The 22,367-nt window shown below is 39.9% G+C and overlaps 1 protein-coding gene across 1 annotated transcript in view; it reads right to left on the reverse strand.

Annotated features, from left to right (window-relative positions):
- Stxbp5 (syntaxin binding protein 5) overlaps positions 1-22,367 on the reverse strand; it is a 138,414-nt gene that overhangs the window by 31,587 nt on the left and 84,460 nt on the right. The window contains exons 17-20 of the mRNA XM_052751572.1: positions 18,053-18,273; positions 17,425-17,603; positions 8,203-8,328; positions 5,519-5,670 (exon numbers count right to left, since the gene is read on the reverse strand). Of these exons, the coding sequence (XP_052607532.1) occupies positions 5,519-5,670; positions 8,203-8,328; positions 17,425-17,603; positions 18,053-18,273 (678 nt within the window). The remainder of the gene's footprint in view (positions 1-5,518; positions 5,671-8,202; positions 8,329-17,424; positions 17,604-18,052; positions 18,274-22,367) is intronic.

Here is a 22,367-nt window from a genome sequence, read left to right on the forward strand (position 1 = left end):
TATAATTAAAAAGTATTTTAAGAGGAGGTAAAGGGACAAGATTAACTAAAATGAAGGATGTCTGAAAAAGCCATGTGGAAATCTACTACACCATAAGCCAATAGTAATAATGCTAATGATAATAATAAAGGATATAAACAGAGGTACCCTGCGTAGCTGGATAATGCTCTGCTCCCAAAGCCAGACTACTAAACAAAGATGCCAGCATCATGTGTGGGATGCCTCTCTGTGAGATGTTGGTCTGGAAGGCACCAGAGGCCCCCAAACAGTGCCGGTTACTGCTGCTCCTCTGTGATGTCTGCCAGAGCTGGAGGGTAAGACCTTTCTGCTGAACACATCACATGCTTTGGCTGCACAGAAACCGAGCTAGCAACGAGCTAGCACCGAGCTTCCTCTCTGCTGGCTAGCAGTCATAGCACTGGAAAGTGCTTTGTAGGTTTCTGGGGAAAGTCACCAAGAATCTCACACAGCTATAAACGCTATGGGCTACAGTACTGACCTGTCAGGTATGATATGAAACACTGACAAGACTGTTTTGGGGTGATCCTTATCAACCACTTTCTGATTAGATTGAGGTCTACCCCACACGAGAAAATTCATGCTTCGCACTGTTAAAGTAATAAAAACCCCATGCCAGGGGAAGTGGGGTGTGTGTGTGTGTGTGTGTGTGTGTGTGTGTGTGTGTGTGTGTGTGTGTGTGTATTTCTATGTGTGAGTGTGTGTGTGTGAAGGTGTGTGCGCGCCTGCTTGTGCGTGTCTGTATGTGAGTGTGTGTGTCTGTATGTGTGTCTGTGTGTGTGTGTGCAATCTACTGTTGTTTTGCTAGTCTGATACAGTGTCAAACTGCCTTCTAGACAGTTATGTTTATACTCATAGATCAATGTTCTCTGCCTCTTCAGAGAAACTTCTTTTACAGTGGGTGACAGTTAAGGGAGAGACTCATAATTAGTCATAATGTTGGGCATATGTGACTTGAGTGCTCAGCCCTGAACAGGACACCTGCACCAACTCCCCCGAGGCTTAGGGACACTGCAGAAGAGTGGGCAGAAGGAACACAGAGCTGGAGGCTGGAAGTGAGTGCTGTCGAACAACATTGCTGCTGCAGCCTTGAGTGCATGGCATGCATGGCGGTGGTGGTTTCTCATGCAGATTCCACAGGACTGGCCAATCAGCATTCCACCACAGGTGTGGAAGGGGACTCCTGAGCCTCTATTACTCTTTTCAGAGGTACAGGCAGGTAATGGTTGCTGAGGGAGACAGGACCATATTCTTCATTGGTTTAGCAACTGGTAAACGGAACTTGTTCAAGTATAACCTTCCCTACTCATTTTCATTCAAGGCCCATAACTAAATGTAGTAGGACAGAAACACAAGCAGGCGTGCGCGCTTGCACATACACACACACACACACACACACACACACACACACACACACACACACACAAGAGGCATTTATTGGGAAGTTTGGATTAGCTGAGAAACTGGACTGCACATTAAAGACTCAGAAGAAGCCAGGTGTCACACAATGTATGTCATGGGACCAGTCAGAATCTGCTTCCTATTATTTCATGAAATAACAATCTTACAATTGCTATGTATAACACTTACTGGTATAAGTGCTTTTTTAAACATCCTTTAAAAGACTTCTATATTCATGTCTTTATTCAGTGTATATGCAGGTGTGTGTGTGTGTGTGTGTGTGTGTGTGTGTGTGTGTGTGTGTGTGATAGTGCATGCCACAGGGCACATAACAAGGGTTACAGGACAACTTGTAGAGACTGGTTCACTTGTTCCACATTTAGGTTCAGGGAACTGAACTCAGGCCTAAGGCATCTGCGAGCACTCCTTTTGCAATCCTGCCTGTGAAACCTATTACACTGAACACACACACACACACACACACACACACACACACACACACACACACACACCTCTTCTTACAATTTCACTGTCTATGATTTCAATTACTCACTGTTAACCTGGTCTGAAATAGTAAATGGTAAATTCTAGAAATAATTGTTAAATTTTAAATTAGCCACCTCTCTGGGTAGTGTGCTGAAATCTCACTGCCCAGAGGCATCATCACTCCATCCTCATATGTATCTACCTGCCCACTCGTCACAGAGGACCAGTACTGCTTATTGACTAAACAGTCACAGTGTTGTAGTGCTTATGATCAAGTACCTCACAAAGTCCAGATGCTGATGTGCCTACAAGAGCCATAAACTGCTCTGAGTACCATGCCTGAGGGAGGCACACAGGAGGAGTGCACAGCAGTAAGACATTTTGAAGGACAGAGACCGTACACATTTAACATTAATATAGAAATATTAATTGTTCATTTTAGTATTGGTCACTGGTGATAATCTTACTGTGCCTCACTCTAACTGAACATTATCACAGGAATGTATATGGATAAGAAAACACAATACACAGAGGGTCTGAAATGGGTTTGGGTAACCCCTAGGGTCTAGAATCCCTGTGACAGTTTTACAATGTTCCTTATGAGGCCTCAATCCATATTTCAAGTAATAATTCAACTGTAATGTAATGACAGAGTTAATATTTTCAACTTCAAATGATAATGTTTTATCTTATAAAACAAATTTGTAAGTGACCCTAGAGTCCTAATCAAAATAGACTCTATCTGTTGGAGGTAAATAAAATTCTCCATTCAAACTGACCTATTAAAAAAGGTTGAAGAGCCAGGCGGCGGTGGCGCATGCCTTTAATCCCAACACTCGGGAGGTAGAGGCAGGAGGATCTCTGTGAGTTCGAGGCCAGCCTGGTCTACAGAGCGAGATCCAGGACAGGCACCAAAAGTGCACAGAGAAACTCTGTCTCGAAAAACAAAAACAAAAAGAACCCAAACAAAATAAAAGGATGAAGAACAGTGTCATGATACTTGTGCTACAAATCAAGTACATACTACAGGGAGAGAGAGAGAGAGAGAGAGAGAGAGAGAGAGAGAGAGAGAGAGAGAGAGAGAGAGAGAGAGAAAAGAAGAAGAAGAAGAAGAGGAGGAGGAGGAGGAGGAGAAGGAGGAGGAGGAGGAGAGGGAGGGAGGGAAGGAGGGAGGAAGGGGGGGAGGGAGGGAGGGAGGAAGAGGGGGAGACGGAGGGAGAGAGGGAGGGAGGGAAGGAGGGAGGGAGGGAAGGAGGGAGGAAAGGAGGGAGGGAGGGAGGGAGGGAGGGAGGGAGGGAGAGAGAGAGAGAGAGAGAGAGAGAGAGAGAGAGCGCTAGGTGCCATAGCACACATCTGTAACCCCGTGCTGAGAGGGAGGGGCAAACATACCCCTTGAGCTTACCAGCCTGCTCTGAATGTTAAGACAGGGTTTCAGCAGGCCTGCCTTGAGCTTGAGGAGATTCTTTTGTCTCTGCTTCCCACATCCTAGAATTGTATGCATGCCCCCCCAACACTTGGCTAAGAATATTCTTTTTATATCAATACAATTAGAGAATTTTAATACCAATTATTATACAGTTAATTTTACATGAAAAATAGGTAAGTCATTTTTGCAACCAGACGCACAAATATAAGATTCCTAGAAACATTTATAAAACAATTAACCCTCCTTTCCTTCCTTCCATGAAGCAGTCTTTCTACCACAGATGTACACCCCCAGTCCCACACTATTATTTATTTTTATTTAAGAAACCTTAAATAATGATAAAGTGAGGCAAAATTACAATGTGAAATACTTTAACCTAATAAAAACTTGAAATAGTACTCATATGTTAAATATCTATGTCTTCAATATAAAATGAAGCAAATAATATTAATGATATTATAGGACTAGCTATGTAATAAAGTAGGATGCAGTAAAATTTAAGAAAAAAAATTTAATTGTATAATAAAACTTGTCTCATCCTTAGATAAGTTTGGATATTCAATTACTAGCAATTTAATGTAAACCTTCTAAAGTATAAAGGAGAAAATTTTGATTTCAGGACAAGTAAGATTTGTACAAGTTTGTAAAGTCTGAATTTTTTCTGTCATGAAAATGTTTTCACATTCTTTCATACATATTTCTTTCTTTGCTTCTTAGAGAAGCTGGGTTGGGACACATTATTTAAATAGCTGTTATGAGATAAATCTAAATGATGAGTTTAGTCTTTTAGACATAAAGTATTTTAGTTAGAAAGTAAAATGAAAACGGAAACAATGATCTTACAGAGAACAAAACTGTCAAGACATAAATGACTTACTTAGAAAGGAAGAGCGGAGTGTTTTCACTGATTCACAATACAAGCTAGAAAGGCCGGACATGCAAGAAGTCACACCCAGCAAACCTCAGGGAAGCAATGTGGGGGAGGGGGAGAGAAAGGAGACAGGTGCTAGAACGCCGTGGCTGAGACAGAACGTCTGCTGAAGATAATACATGACAGTATGATCACACTCACAGACAAACAACGCAAAACAAACTCCGAAAAGAAAATGCCAACCATTAAGCAAAATGATAGAAAGGCCTAAGAGTATCTTTATTTTCTGTTTCGTTTTCTCATGTGTTACAATCTTGGTAGCTATCATTAGCCAATAATGTACTGAGAGCAACTTGAATCTGAGAGAATTTTAAAATGTTATGTGTGTGTGTGTATGGGGGATATGTATGTATGCACGTATGTGTGTAGGTAAGAGTACATGTTTGTGGTGCTAGAGAACATGGCTCTGCCCACCCTGAATCAAAGAGAACTTTAATTCCGTGGGACTGAGGAGAACGCTTACACCAGTTCCTTAAACAGTGCTCCAGTGCTCACCAGGATTCTGCAGCTGACTGAAACAAGCTCTAAACGGGGTTCCCCTCAATCGCTGGTTTAGCTGGGAGTGCCCACAGGAAAACCAAGCCCACTTCAGTTAATGCTAGAGGTCTCGTCAATATACCCCATACATCATACATATAAAGTTATTTGCTGATATCGTGAAGCGAAATACAGGCAAGAGGTACAGGATACCTAGCCAGAAATATGTGTGTTCTATGTTCTAAGAGACAGCAGCATGGAAACAGTTACTACTAATACTAGATACTTAGCAAACATCAAAGCATGCTACAATTTTTTTTTTTAATGAACCTGAGCTCGTGCTGAATCAAGGCTTCCTGTGCATGTTTATTATTAGGGTGTAAACCACCTCTGTGCCTACTTTCACACAGGAATGATTACTTTCATCAAATGGGTCAAACTCAATTATTGGCTTAGAGGGACCAAACAAACAACTTTGAAATCTATTTCTATTCTACAATAACCTGGACATACGTTCCTGGTGTTACGCCTTAGCTGAAGTGTGACACTGGTTCTCGTGTGACATTAAATACAGTCCTAGATTATTAAGAACAAAAGAAAAGGTAAAGGCAACACAAAACCAAAACAAGACTCATATTTCTAGTTAGTCTTTGGTTGTTTACATTTACAGTTTAAATCAGACAAGCTGTTTGCTTAAGTGAAGCATGTACAGACACATGGGACACATGCATGTGAGCATTTGTAGCCTTTAAAGCTCAGGAAGATTTCTTTCTTTTTACCTCCTGAAGGCTGTCGTGATTTCCGAGGCGACCGGGGTTCTCTCCGGTAAGGATCGTTTGAGCCGTACAGTTCAATGGTGCCAAGGTTGAGCAGTACTGCCTTCTGGAGGTAGTCAACCATTGCGATGCCATTACAGTTGCCAAAAACCACCCTGGCCAGGGAAGCATAAGTATCTCAGTGCAGACAAGTTATTAAAAGAATGTAAACATAAAGCTGAAGAAAATAGGATGGTCGGCCTTTCAGAAAACTCTTTTCCTATTTATTTTATTTACTATTTGTGTGTGTGTGTGTGTGTGTGTGTGTGTGTGTGTGTGTGTGTGTGTGTGTATGTGTGTGTGTGTGTGTGTGTGTGCACGCGCACACTCACATGTGGAGTTTGAAGATCTGGGGATTCACTCCAGTTGCCTGAAACTAAAGACAAGTGTAGTCAGGGGTATACAGAGTACACAGTCCTTCCCAAGGGACTATCCATATCTCTGTAGATATTATCTATATCATTAAGTCAAGCATTAGCACTATTTATAAGAATATTTAACACAGAAGCTGAAGCTTGATCGGAAATTCTCCCCCCCTCCCACACACATACAAATACTAAGTGATGTTACATCTATTTTTCTGATTCTAGGAAAATGGAATTATAGGTTGGAGTAAGTTCTGGTAATTCCTCTGTCAAGAATAAAAAGGAAGTATAAGTCTTGGGAGTCTTGGGAGACTCCCTTTGAGGTGTTCAAAATCCTTTCTTCATTACAGTTTAGGAAGCACAGCCTGATCTCTTGTGTATAAAGGAGTCTTACTCTAAGAACCCTTAAGGCATACTGGCAGCTGATACTGAGTTAGCAGGAACAAAAGGACAGGTGACTCCCTACAGTTGCTACTGAAAACAAGACATGGCTGTGTATAAATACTTCTGTAATACAAAGCACAGCGTTGTACATAAATGTTTCCCTAATAGACAGCACAAGGGCTGTGTATAAATACCTCTATAACAGAAAGTACAGGGGCTGTGCATATATACCTCTGTAATAGACAGCACAGGGACTGTGCATAAATACCTCTGTAATAGACAGCACAGGGACTGTGCATATACACCTCTGTAATAGACAGCACAGGGACTGTGCATATACACCTCTGTAATAGACAGCACAGGGACTGTGCATATACACCTCTGTAATAGACAGTACAGGGACTGTGCATATACACCTCTGTAATAGACAGTACAGGGACTGTGCATAAACACCTCTGTAATAGACAGTACAGGGACTGTGCATAAACACCTCTGTAATAGACAGCACAGGGACTGTGCATATACACCTCTGTAATAGACAGCACAGGGACTGTGCATATACACTTCTGTAATAGACAGCACAGGGACTGTGCATAAACACCTCTGTAATAGACAGTACAGGGACTGTGCATATATACCTCTGTAATAGACAGCACAGGGACTGTGCATAAACACCTCTGTAATAGACAGTACAGGGACTGTGCATATACACTTCTGTAATAGACAGCACAGGGACTGTGCATAAACACCTCTGTAATAGACAGTACAGGGACTGTGCATATACACCTCTGTAATAGACAGCACAGGGACTGTGCATAAACACCTCTGTAATAGACAGTACAGGGACTGTGCATATACACCTCTGTAATAGACAGTACAGGGACTGTGCATTTACACCTCTGTAATAGAGAGTACAGGGGCTGTGCATATACACTTCTGTAATAGACAGCACAGGGACTGTGCATATACACCTCTGTAATAGACAGTACAGGGACTGTGCATATACACCTCTGTAATAGAGAGTACAGGGACTGTGCATATACACCTCTGTAATAGACAGTACAGGGACTGTGCATATACACCTCTGTAATAGAGAGTACAGGGGCTGTGCATATACACTTCTGTAATAGACAGTACAGGGACTGTGCATATACACCTCTGTAATAGACAGTACATAAGCAGTTTCTTACTGTGATGCTGAGGTTCTAAAAATAAACAAACTATAACAAATGCTTTATATAGACCAAAGGAATATACAGCTCTGTATAGAAGAATACTTTGTGAAAACTACTGCTATACTCTTAGAAAGTTTTACAAGTTGACTTTGAAAGCAGAAAAAAAATGACACAGTTACAGTTCAGAAATCTGTTTATAAAATCTTATGTTAGAGTTTCTTTTCTTTTCTTTTTTTTTTGGTTTTTTGAGACAGGGTTTCGTTGTGTAGCTTTGTGCCTTTCCTGGAACTCACTCTGTAGCCCAGGCTGGCCTTGAACTCAAAGAGATCCACCTGCCTCTGCCTCCCAAGTGTTGGGATTAAAGGTGTGCGCCACCACCGCCCGGCCTGTTAGAGTTTGTTAAGAGAAATACGAGAATATTTTTTCTGGAGGAACACACAGAGAGTATATACTGACTTTATCTCCAATGAGCATTGGCCACTAATTTATATCAGTAATCACAGTATAAACCTCCAAGAATTATTCAAAACAAAACCATGTCCCAAATAAAGCAAAAAAAAAAATTGAAATTATAGTTACACAGCAACATTTTAGATGATGCTACAATAAGGACCAAGTTATTTATACTTTTATATTTAAATGCAAAATTATGTAAGATATACTACAAAGACACTGGGAAAAAAGACAACAAATAAAACCACACAGGAAGAACCCTCATACTTACAGTCCATAGGAAGAGTTGAGTGCCAGGCTGGTGATCTGTTGTGGAGGTTCTCCACCCACCCACACCAACTGAATAACTAGCTCTGTCTGATAACCTGGAGACTGTTTAAGTGGTGAGCTTCTGACTCTGAAAAAAGAAAAGGGAAGACACGTTAGCTTTTTAACACATTTCCAATTAGCTGATGGCCCTTCGCACATGAAATCATACATAGTTATGCGGGAATAATTTCATACAGGAAACCACACTAGATCCCTAAAAGGTGAAAGTCGGAACGCTGTGCTGTAGAAGTATTTAGCCTAGCTGTAGAGACGAGCCCATGCCAGAGTGCGGATGGTAGGGAAATACCGACAAATTGTGGACATAAAGTGGAGACGGGTACGGAGGAGGGAGAAAGGAAAAGAGGTGAGGAAGAACAAGAACAGGGAAGGGGGCTAAAGAATGAGCAAAAGCAGCACCAAGAAGCCAGAGAGAAAAAAATAAATGAATGAAAAAAATAAAGCTTAAAACCACAAAAAACCACTACAGAAGTCAAAAATAAGTACTAACAACTGGTTTTTGGTGGGTAACTTTTTACCACATAAAACAAAACAAAGCACTTCTCTGCATTTTAAGGTTCATTTGTGGATACATGCCGGACTCAGTAGACTAGGTGGACCAATTAGGAAGTTATTTTGATTGTTCTGACATGAAATAATATTTTTAAAATAGATTTAGAATACATTACGTGGTAAAACTTGATATGGGTTATAAGTTTTGGGAAGGTATAAATCAAAATCATCTTACACTTATTTACTAATTTAACTGTGTGTGCATGATGCACACACATACATGCAAAGAAGGCAATTTGCAGGAGTCAGTTCTTCCCCTCCATCAGACAGGTGCTAGGCATTGAACCCAGGTCATCACTCAGGAAGGTAAGCACCTTTACCTGCTGGGCCACCTCACCAGCTGAGGAAGGCAGAAATCTTGGACTGATTTTAATATTCTGTAACAAAGGAGGTATTCAAGATTCACTGGATAGGTGAATAAACCAGAGGTTGAATAGAGTCACACCAAGAGAGGAGAAGTCACAGCGCTTCTAAAGTCAAAGTCACTCAATGAACCCACTAGGCACGTCAGTAACGAGGAGCTAGTTTCAGAGGAATAGCTGGTACATTTGAGGGGATGGCAGGGATCTATATATTTAGAACTACTTGACAGACAGATGGTAAATATGCAAATCTCACAAATAATGGATACGTTTGTGCTAAACTTGTATTGGTTAAGTCTACGATATTAGAAAGTGGGGGAGAGAGGAGTTTATAGAAATATGAGACTTTCTGAAGGAATACTTGACAGTAACCCCTGCCTTGTCTGTATCAGCAAACTTCATGTGAAATAAATATATTTAAACAATAAGAGCAGTTTTTTTGTTTTGTTTTTTGTTTTTGTTTTTGTTTTCAAGACAGAGTTTTCTTGAAAAAAAAAGCTTTTTTGGTCCCTGTCCTGGATCTCACTCTGTAGACCAGGCTGGCCTCGAACTCACAGGGATCTGCCTGGCTCTGCCTCCCTAGTGCTGGGATTAAAAGCGTGCGCCACCACCACCACCCGGCAATAAGAGCAATTTACTTGCATGGGTAATTACATTTTAAGCTGAGGGTGACTTAGATTGCACAAACTCTTGCAAAGTCCAGTCTTCCAACAATTCTTTGGCTTCTGCCTTGGAATGACAGAGTATAAAGGACAGAAAGAAGACTACTCACTGTTGAAACAGCCTGAAACTACACTAAGAGACAAGAACACCTTGGAATAATTTTGTTGGTACTTGTGTAGTGACAAGGACTAAGACACTTGCTAGCAATGTGCTGACTAAGAAAGAGGTGAGAGTTGGTTGTCAAGACTACTGGGAGAATGAGTCACTGTACACATGTGTAATAGGAACTGAACTGGAGTCACCTCTGCTTACACAACATTTGTAGGCCCTCAGAGCTGTACTCTACTGAGGGAGAGTTTCTGATACTTTTGAGGAAACTGACCAGCAATCCCTTCTACTTGTTGGTCTTAAGGAATTAAAATGACAATTAAGGCATCTGACCTCTTGCCCAGACAGGCTGAGAGTCCAAATGCAGCTGGCTATTCTTGTCTGAATTGGGCAAGCGGGCAAGCCCCGAGGAAGCACTCCTTGTGCCTGGCATACAGAATGTGCATACTGGATTAGGCTCCAGAGAATAGGAGCAGATCTTACAGTACTAATTTTATAAGTACATGAAAGCTACACATAAGACTTGTGATGAGATACACAGAACTCCTTGTATGGGACTGAGAGGTGAATCAGCAGTTAGGAGCACTTGATGCTCTTGCCAAGGACCACTGTTCAGTGAACAGGACCTAGGCCAGGCAGGTGGCATTGTCTATAATTCCAGCTCCAGATGATCGAATGCCATTTTCTAGACTTCACAGGCATCCACACTCATGTGTACACAGAAACACACAGACACCAACCCACACAATAAATCAAACACAAAATAAATCTTTTCAAAACTTCACTTTGCTAAGAAGTGAAAAAAAGTAAGAAAATAACAAACCAAAAAACTCCTCTAAATACTAATCTGATACAAAATCTCTAATTCATAATTTTTTTTTTTAAAAAAAAGTCCCTGAAACCTGGACTAGCTGGGGGAATATTTAGGTAGTAGAATTCTTGCCTTTGTGGAAGTCAGGTCCATCCCCAGAATAAAAAACAAATGAAGCCTGGTCAAGAAATAACAGAACGGGATGAATCAACAAGTCTCAACAAGCTGGCTCAGCAAGTTACGGCACTTATGGAAAGGCTCAGACACCTGACCCTGATGCCCATGACCCACATGTGGAAGGAGAGGATGACTCCCACGATCACTGTGACCGCTATGCTTGCTGCGGCACGTTCATGTGCCCACATGTGCATGGTCGTGCGCATGTGCACACCCTCCCCCACACACAAATAAGTAAATGTAATAAAAGAAGAAATGACAGAAGTTAGATTTTAAAAATAGAAAGTGGGAAGGGAGCAGAGATAGGAAGATAAGTGGTGGTACTCAGCTGGCTGCTTCTTTTTCTCTTTTTCCCATTTCCATGGGATGAAGACATTTAAGCATTCTCTGGAAATGCCCACACTCTTAGAGGTCAGTCTCAGTGACTTTCAATCCAGTCATGCTCCAATAAAAGATTAATTGTGACAAATCTATTTGTTATTGTGACATCCAGATATAACCACTTTAAATATAATGGCAGTTTTCAACCTGTGGGTTGCAACTCCATTGGGGGCTGAATGACCCTTTCAGAGGGGCCACATATCAGATGTTTATTTACATTATGACTCATAACTGTAGCAAAATTACAGTTACGAAGTAGCAATAAAATAATTGTATGGTTGGGGGTTACTACAACATGAGGAGCTGTATTAAAGGGTCACAGCATTAGGAAGGTTGAGAACTACTGAAATATAACATTCACTCTGGTCCTCAAAGACCCATGACTATCTGACAACACAGAGTGAATTTAGTTTATCTGTAACTGATGCACCTCACTGCCACAAATTTTAATAGTTTTAACACTGTTCTAAAGCTCAAAGTCTAAAGTCTCTTCTGATACTTGAGACTTCTAGGCTGGTGAATCCCTGTAAACAAAGGAGATAAAAAGAGGCATACTTCCAATGTACAATGACACTGTAAACATTCCCATTCCAAAAGCAAGAAATAGGAGGCAACAAGAAAAGATCAAAGTAAGACAAAATCCTTGACGAACTATCAAACCCTAAAGATTCATGTCTGGCATCTAGGGCTTATGCTAGCATCATCTGGACCCCGGCATGTCCAGGAACCCACTCTTTCAGTTCTGCCAACTGTGAAACATGTAGCTTCTTCCTTGGTCCAGTTCCCACTCTAGGCCTGTATCCTTTCCTGGTGCATTATCACACAGCCCTGGCATCTCTAATACATTGGTATCTCTACTGCAGCTTAAGATTCACCTTGGACAGCTTGTCAGTTACTTACAGGGAATCCTACCCTCTCACATAACTGCCTGGCTTTAGTGGTTTCATGGAGCCTTGGTGCAATCTTCCATGATCCTTTAACTTTTGGATTTTGCATGCCTGCAACATCAACACCAAATGAATGATGTTGCTATTTTGAGATATAGTCTTCCCTTTTTTTATCAGAATGCCTTCCGGGTATGAAACCTAAGGAAATACTTCCCTCAGTGGTTTTTGAACAGGAAGCCCCTTCAGTGGCATTTTCAGTTCAGGCTCCTCCTTTCAAATGAATTTTCACTTTTATAAGTTGGAGTCTTTCATGGGAGTGGAAGTCTTACCCACAGGGAACCTTCCCAATTGTGTCATCAGAGAACACTAGATTCTCTTTAGTTGAAGTCATTCTTCAACAATTCCAGCTACTTTCTCTTACTCCTTTCCCACCAAACTGCATATTGTCCTTACCTTTTTGCTCCAACTTAGAATGGAGTAAGAACAGTGGTCATTCCACAATCATGACATCATGCTTTTTTATTAGTCTGTTTTAATTATTTATGTCAAACAATGTAGGCTTTTATTTTAAATTCAGCCTCCCTTAAATTTTCAGCACACAGAATGGAGATAGATTCTGTGCTGGACTATAACATAAATGGTCTCTGGCCCAGCTCCTGGTATAGTCTTAACTTTCCTTGATTATGAAGTCTTTCCTGTCTGAATTTCTGTCTGAGTGCTTATATTCCAAACTCTTATCAGAACAGCCCCTTAGCTCTGCTTAGAGTTTTCTAGGGCTTCTACAGCCCATGGCTCCAAATCCTTCACCTTCTTCTATCACACTAGTTCAAAGGGCCCAACAGCTACACAGCCAGCCTTCTTACAGCAGGACTCCACTTCCTGGCGGTGACTCTCTGCTCTTTTCCTTACTTTTGTGACAAAGGCTGCTGGAAGAATGAAGGGTTTGCTTAGGTTCACTGCTCTAGGGGTCATATTCCACTATGGCAGTGTGACATGGTTGTGGGAGCATATGGAGATGGTCACACTGGGTTGAAAGGAAGTAAAGGCAGGTGAGTAGTGGTGCTCCGTGGCTTCCTGCTCCTCCCCTTTCTGTTGACCTGGTAACCTTAGTCCATAAGACGGCACCACTGAATCCATGCTGAGTCTTCCCTCACAGTTAAACCTCTCTGGAAATGTCCCCACAGACATGCTCAGAGGCCTATCTCCTGGGTGATTCCAAACCCAGTCAACTTAAGAGTGAAGAACAGCCACCTCACTGCACAGCAATTACAGATCTAATCAAAAGTCTAAAAGACATACATAGAGTTAAATTTTGCCATTCACCAAGCAACTATACTGTATGATTTCAGGTTAATCAAATTTAGGACAAGAGTAGTTTTCAAAAGAGGTTAACAATTGATCAAAGACTCACAGCAGCTATGGCTGCCTGCACAAGACAGACCAAAGATCAAGGTAGTCAACATTCCAGCATGTATTCCTAGCTGAGGAACTACTGACAGCTGATAGCTCTTGGAAGGAGAGTCAGTTTTCTTTAAAGGTGTTTCCCCCTGTAAGTTGACCATGGTCCAGTGTGCCCATCCACTGGATGAGCATAGGGGCAGCAGACACTGGACTCAGTGGGTCATTTAAAAAAAGAAGAAAAAAAGAAGAGGACATAAAGTTGCAGGGGGATCTGGAAGGTTAAGAGGAGGAGTAGAAAATGAATATAATCAGCACACAATGAATGCATGTATGAGATTCTCAAAGAATGAAAATACATATTTAAAAAATAATCATAGAATAATATAACATTTAATGGAAAAGCATAAGGGTTTTAGTTCTATTTTCTTTTTCTTAAAAATACTTTTTGTAGTTATTATCACTGATTGACAACTATTATGTAGCAATTATTAGTAACCCGCTAGACAGGTCTAGAAATCATATTTTGTTCTGTTGTTATATTCTTCAAAAGAAGCTGGTCTCCCTGAATTCCACATGGAGATAAGAAGAGGGCATGACAAACACCCTAACTGTCGTGCTAGAAACCCCATCCAACGACTGAGGGATCTGGATGCAGAGATCCATGACTAGGCCCCGGGTGGAGCTCTGGGAGTCCAATTAGCGAGAAAGAGGAGGGTTTATATGAGCGAGAATTGTTGAGACCAAGGTTGGATAAAGCACAGGGACAAATAGCCAAACGAATGGAAACACATGAACTATGAACCAATGGCTGAGGGGTCACCAACTGGATCAGGCCCTCTGAATGGGTGAGACAGTTGATTGGCCTGATCTGTTTGGGAGGCATCCAGGCAGTGGGACCGGGTCCTGTGCTCATTGCATGAGTTGGCTGTTTGAAACCTGGGGCCTATGCAGGATCGCTTGGCTCGGCCTGGGAGGAGGGGACTGAGTCTACCAGGTTGATCTCAGTCCGCAGGGGAGGCTTTGCCCTGGAGGAGGTGGAAATGGGGGGTGGGCTGAGGGGAAGGTGAGGGGGGAGAACAAGGGAATCCGTGGCTGATATGTAGAACTGAATTGTATTGCAAAATAAAAATAAAAAATTTTTAAAAAAAGTTCAATAAATTAAACACCAAAAAAAAAAAAAAGAAGAAGAAGAAGAGGGCATGAACTACATTATCTTGACAGAAATCAAGGTTGGTCACATGAGGTAGAGGGAGCAGTGTAAGAAACCCCTTGAAAGCAAGCTCCTCCCAAAATGGAGATAACACCACAGTATACCCTAGAAGTCTAAAATGGCATTCAAAAGTGAAGAAGAGCATCATTATCAAATCACAGTTACATTAATTCTTCTAGGATTAAGAAACAATGTATTTAAGTTACTGTATAAGTCCAGGATAGGGAAGTATATCCACATACAAATGTTAACAGCTAATGCTAATAACAAAGAATATTAAGCAGTAACAAGTTGGCTTGTGAGACTTCCTAGACATTAGGAATCCCTTGAAATCTGAACTGAAAAGAAATTGCTATACTAAGCGACATTCTACTAAATACTTGCAGATTAGAAGTCAATACATCTCACCACAGATACAAATATCAGACAATAATGATAGCTATCCATAACCTCAAGCCTGTGGACAGTACTGAAAACTCAGTTCCAGAAACAGTGCATCTTAAGAGGATTTAGACTTCCAGGCTCTGGCTGGAGGTTTTAATTGTTTTTGGTAATTAACTTACTTATTCTCCTTGTCCTTTCTGTCAGTACAAACAGTGGAAAAACACTTACCTAAGCAAAATCAGAGGACAAAGATTCGCTTATTGGACCTGCCTTTCATTTTTATCTGGGGAGCCAAGGCAAGAGGTCTTGTAACTCTGGTTTGAGAGCACTTCGTTTCTTGTCCTAACTATTTCCTAGCCTCTTGGCTTGGGAAAGCCATACATTGACAGTGTTTATTCCTCAGGAGGAAACTGATCTCATGTTTCAGACTGTTGGATATTAAGCTTATGAACATTTAGAGGCATAAGTAATGCTAAAGCCCAAATTAAAGTATTCTAATTTTGTTGAAGATGACAAATTATCTCACATTTTTATGTGATAACATTGTGCTAAATATGCTAAAACACTACTTCATATAATTGATAAAACTGAGGAAATATAGAACTATTTTACTAATACCCATAATAGATAATTATATTATCCATCTATAAAATTAACAAAAACTAAAAAAATGAAACCAATATGAAAACACTGCAGTAACATTTTAAAATTTAGTGTTAAAGTAGTACTGCATCCTTAAAAAATAGCAAAAATATAAATCTGTATTGTAAATTTCGTTTTAGATAATATATGCTAGAAGTGTAGCTAAAAGGAGATGTTTCTAAGTATGAGATAAAGAGAAGGTGGGAGGAAGCAAGAGAGAGAGGGGGAGTAGAAGAGGAAAGGAAACATGGGAAGGAAGGGAAGAAGCCAGCTTGCGACCTTTGAGACTCCTGCATTTTGAAGGAAGCAATTCTTCGCCATGTACATTATAGATCTGAGCCTCATCTCAGGCCCCATCTACCAAGTCTACCAACTCAACCTCAACAGCAGCCCCAGCCCCTGCTGGGAAACTAACACTGTCTCCAGACACTGGGGCATATCCTGAAACAGGCGAGATCATCCCTGCTGGAGAATCACTCGTTTAAAATCCATGCTCTCAAGATTTTGAGAACATAGGAAAAAATTCTGTAAAACATGTACTTAAAAGAGAATTGTAGGAGCTGGAGAGATGGCTCAGGCGTTAAGAACACTGGCTGTTCTTCCAGAGGACCTGGGTTCAATTCCCAGCATCCACATGGCAGCTCACAACTGTCTGTAACTCCAGTTCCAGGGAATCTGCCACCCTCACATAGACACACATGCAGGCAAAACATCAACTCACATAAAATAAAATAAAATAAATGAATCTTAAGAAATCTGATTGTGATTTTTTTCTTTTAATGTCTGTTTGCCTTATTTGAGGAGTGGCTTTTTTACTATATCAACATTCTAACCACCGCATATGCACTAGAAGCACTCTCAGCTGCTCTTCTGTAAAATCAACACAAAACCTAGTTCTCTACTGAGCACACATGCTGTCCTGTCACCCTCTCCACTTTGAACCCATCCACTTCTGTCCCCTATCGTGATTTTCGTTGTTTTCTATGTAGCACATTGAGTCACACAGTTTTTATGTAATCCAACGATTTTAATTCTTTACTCATCACTTTATTTCTCTATAACCTCTGAAGAATTTAGTCACTCAAAAACAGAAACTGAACAGAAAAATGAAAATAAAAGTGCATCCAATTTATCCCTGCATCAACTAGTCTGCTCTTAAAATGATACAAAGTAAAGTCTTTTATGTAAAGATAAAGTGATGTTAAGATTCAGGAAAACATAAAATATGAGAACACTGAATCCAAAGTGAAAATGAAAAGAAGCAGAATTTTCAGAGTTCAGAGAAGAGAATGAACATAAACCACATTAATCTAAGTCCAGGATGAAATCATGGCTTATGTGAAGGTGTAGTGATACATACAGGGTGACCCATAGCCATCCTACCTCATTATTTTAAACCTTGGTAATATTAGGTGTAACACTATAGAATTACCGTTCTTCTTATACCATAAATACAAGCTCAGTTAACCACACCAAACACAAGAATACCCATTCTTACAGGAAAATGCCATCATAGATGTACTAATGATAATTATTTTTCTAAATGAAGAGATAACATGTAAAACAGACCTAATGTTTTGCAACTTACTTTAAACAAGGTACATTATCGCGAAGCCCATCGGATGAGCTGCTGCTGGTGGATGGATGAGACTGAGGAGGAATGGGCTGAGGGTTGGAGCTGCCCACGGGGGTGGGCAAAGGTGGCGGCTGATCACCCTCTGGCGTTTCCACATCATTTATTTCATATAACAGTCGAACTTCAAGCATCTGTCATAAAAGAATGGCTGTTTACCTATTCCTAATAATTAAAACTCCTGTATTATATGAACCAGAAAGAATATTTTTAAAAGTAAAAAAAAAAAAAAAGGACTATATTTCTAGCGATAAAAGAAAAAAAGATTTTTGACTCAACTTTTAAGAACTTGTGTGTATGGGTGGGAGTTCATACATGTACACACATATGCATCATGATTTTAGAATGTATGGAATACCAATAAGTTGACATTCCTTAAATAAAAGACATAATATACTTAAAGATTCAGATAGTCCCTTAAAGTATATGTAAAAATGCTATTTTCACAAAACAGATAGTGATATAAATACTAAAGTGCTTTCAAATTTTTATGCAAAAACAATAGTAAACTTCTTACTAAATAATTTTTAAAAGCTTAAAAATATCAGACAACTGAGAAGGAAACTGTTTAAGAGGTGATTACCGGGATGACTTCTGTTACCACTTCCTGCTTGCTGAATCTATAAAGGATGACATGTGCTGACACTCCAGCTATGCACAGCATTCTGCTCTCTGGGCACCAGGAGATGATCTGAATGGCATATGGATCTTCATCTACAATGTCCGTGTTCGGTCTGTCATCTTTACTTCTTGACTTTTCAAACACTTTAGACGTTTTTAATTTATACAGTACTTGTAGAGTTACTAGAAGAAAGTATATTACAAATTTTAGCTGAAACCCCAAAATTGTTAATTCTTCTCTACCACCCCTTTCAATTATTCCTTGTCCATTTTTTTTGTGACTCCCTACTAACCCATAAATCTTCCTCTATCAGGGACCAACAGCCTCCATATTTTACTGGGATTTAGCAACCCCACAGGTACAACACTTGGCTAGAATCCAGAGTGGGCAACAGCAAGCAAAGACTGAAACAAGCACCCAGCAAAGACAAGAGCAGACAACTACATCAAGAAATACTTTAGAGTCATAACTCTCGCTACCTAGATCCTAGTGTAAGATCACAAAGATGAACAACCATGATCCATCTTTCTGATGTATTCGAGAAATATACTTCACCATCAAGGAAAGACACCAATTTATGGTAAAAGGATAGAGGTATTCCAAAAATATGGACTTAAAAAACAAGCTGGTGTAGCCATTTTAACATCTGACAAAATATGATCTTTAAACAAACAAAAAAAAATCAGAAGAGATAGGGAGGGATACTATATACGCATTAGAGAAATCCACTAAGGGATACTCCAATTCTAAATACTTATACAACAAACACAAGTTCAGAAACACTACTGTAGATAACAATCACATACTGACTGCCATAAGGAGAGCACATGACTTCAATATCCCACTGTTGCCAAGAAACAGGTCATCCAGACAAAAATAAAGTAGAGAAACAGAGCTAACTGTTATCAGAAATCAACTGGACCTATCAGCCACCTTCAGAACATTCTATTCAAGTGCGAAAGAATATACTTTCTTCTCAGCAGCCCATGGACATTTTTCCAAAACTGACCACATATTAGGACACAAAGCAAGTCTTAACAGATATAAGAAAACTGAAATAGGACTTGCACCCTACTTGAACACCATGGATTACAGCTGCACAGAATGGCAGGGAGTACACAAACTCATGGAACTTGAACAATTTATTAGTGAATGAAAACTGGGTCAAGAGAGATAACAAGTAAGAAATTAAAAACATTTTATAATTGAATGAATGTGAAAACACAACACACCCAAGCTTATGGAAATGATGAAGCAGGTTCTAAGAAGCATGTTCATAATAATACTAAGACAGCGCTAAGCGCTACACCAACAACTTGCAGAAATTGCATATATATAACTTATTTATGACATATTCAAAAGCTCTCAAAAACAAGAAGAAGAAGTAGTACTCAAATGGCAAGAAACAAATTATCAAACTAAGGGGAGAAATCAATGAAACAGAAACAAACAAACCAAAAAAAAAAAAAAAACAAAAAAAAACCCCAAGGAAACAAAGATTTGGTTCTTTGACAAAAATCAACAAACTTCTAGCCAAATTAAGCAAAGAACACAGAAGATCCAAATTAATAAAATTAGATATTAAAATAGAAATGGCCGGGCGGTGGTGGCGCACGCCTTTAATCCCAGCACTCGGGAGGCAGAGCCAGGCGGATCTCTGTGAGTTCGAGGCCAGCCTGGACTACCAAGTGAGTTCCAGGAAAGGCGCAAAGCTACACAGAGAAACCCTGTCTCGAAAAACCAAAAAAAAAAAAAAAAAAAAAAAAAAAAATAGAAATGTTACCGAGAAATTTAGGGAAAGTTAAAAATCTGTACTTCACCAAGTTAGAAAACCTACAAGAAACGGATGAATTTCTAGATATACATGATGTAATAAAATTAAAATGAAATAAATGATTTAAACAGACCCATAATCCATAGAGAAAGTGAAGCAGTAAGTAAAAGATTCTCAACCAAATAAAGCCGGGGACAGATGGATTCAGTGCAGTACTCTACTGACCTTCAAAGAGGAGCTCATGCCATCACTCCTGGGATTATTCCACCAAATAAACTCAAGAAATCCCTTCCAGTTTGTTTTAGAAAGCCCTGATTATTCTCATGCCAAAACCACATAAAGACCCAACAGCAGAAGAAAATTAAAGACCAATTAAATACCCCTTAGAAACATACATACAAAAAATTTCAACAAAATGCTTGGAAACTGAATACAAGAACACATCAAAAAAGATCATCCACCATGAACAAACTGACTTCATTCCAGAGATGCAGAGATGGTTCAACATAGATTAACAAGTAATCCACCACATAAACAAACTGAAAGACAAAACCACACAATTATATCATTAGATGTAGAGAAGGTCTTTGACAAAAGCTTTCATGATAAAAGTCCTGAAGAGACTTTTGTTTGTTTGTTTGTTTGTTTTGTTTTGTTTTTGTTTTTTTTCCTGGATACAAAGAATAAACCTCAACACAATAAAGTCAAACCCACAGCCTACGTCATCCTAAATGGAGAAAAGCTCACAGCAATTCCACTAAAATCAGAAACAAGACAAGGGTACTCTTTCCATAGCTATTCAATGTAGTACTTGAAGTCTTGCTAGAGCAGTAAGACATCTGAAAGAGATCATCAAAGGGATACGAACAGAAAAGGAAAAGTCAATTATCTTTATTTGCAGACATTATTTTACATATAAAAGACCGGAGAGACTCCACTAGGAAACTTCTATAGCTGATAATACTTTCAACAAAGTATCAGGATATAAAATTAACACATACACATACACACAAAAGCTTTCCTATACAGAAATGACAAACAGAGAAAGATATCAGGGAAACGGTACCTTCCACAATCACCTCAAAACAAACAACCCCAAAACAAAACAAACAAACAAAAACTTAGGATAACTCTAACCAGATGAGTGAAAGACTTGAATAATAAAAACTGTAAGACACTGAAGAAAGAAGGTGAAGATAATAACAGAACACAGAAAGACCTCCCTTGGGTCAGTAAGATTGATACTGTGAAAATGGCTAGCCTATTAAAAGCTATCTAGATTCAAATGCAATCCCCATCCAAATTACCACACAATTCTTCACAGAAATTGAACAACAAAAATAAATAAATAAACAACAACAACAAAACAAACAATCTTCAACTTCAGATGGAAAGATGAAAAAAGCCCAGTATAAGTAAAAGAATTCTATTTTGTTGGTTGTTGTTTTTCCAGACAGGGTCTCACTATATAGTCCTGGCTGTCCTGGAACTCACTCTGTAGACCAGCCTGGTCTTGAACTCAGAGACATTCTTGCCTCTGCCTCTGGAGTGCTGGGATTAAAGGCATGGGCTACCACTGCCTAGCTTAAAATAGGAATAATAAAAGAACTGCTAGAGGCATCATCGCCATTGATTTCACACTGTATTACAGAGCTATAGTAATAAAAACAGCATGGTTATTGGTGTAAAAACCAGACACTTTGACCAAGAAACAGAATTAAAGATCAATATAAGTTCCACACTGATGGATACCTGAGCCTTCACAAAGAACCCAAAGGTGCACACTGGAGGAAAGACAGCATATTCAACAACTGGTGCTGGTCAAAGCAGATAGTTGCATGTAGAAAATGGAAATAGATCCATATCTATCACCCTGCACAAAACTAAACTCCCACAGAAGTTAGGCAGCTATTAAGGGACCAGGATGGGAGGAGAAGGACTTCCAGGAAGAGGAAGTATCACTGAGCTACAAACTCTGTGACCTACAACAGTGACCTGCTTGCAAAGTACACTGGTACAATGGTGGCACAAACAGCTTGGAAGTAATCAACCACTTTTTTCAAAATTGGATTGAAGACCTACTTGATGACATGGAACCTATATCTGACACTGCTAAAGTGGTCAAGAACCTGAGCTAGCTATAGCTAGGTCATGGGCCCTAGGGGAAAGGCTACTACTATCATTCTGGCAAGGTAACGTAGGAGTAAAATGACTCATCAGGACACGTTGTTACACCCATAGATCCATGCATCACTCATCTCTGATCGGAGAAGCTTCTTCTTGCAAAAGATGGCAATTAACAAAGAGACCCACAACTGGACAATGCACAGAGAGTGAAAGACTTCGGCACTCAGCCCTAAAGGGGATGTCTTTATCAAGTCCCTCCTGTCAAGGCTCAAGGTACTGACGCACGTATGAACTCAGAGAGAATGTGACAGCATGCATAAGACCTGCAGAAGGTCAAACCACACGAAGCCCCAGCATGGAGAAGAGAAAGTAGAC

The sequence above is a fragment of the Peromyscus californicus genome, unplaced genomic scaffold (assembly GCF_007827085.1).
Source record: "Peromyscus californicus insignis strain IS unplaced genomic scaffold, ASM782708v3 Scaffold_22__1_contigs__length_63687245, whole genome shotgun sequence".
NCBI lineage: Eukaryota > Metazoa > Chordata > Mammalia > Rodentia > Cricetidae > Peromyscus > Peromyscus californicus.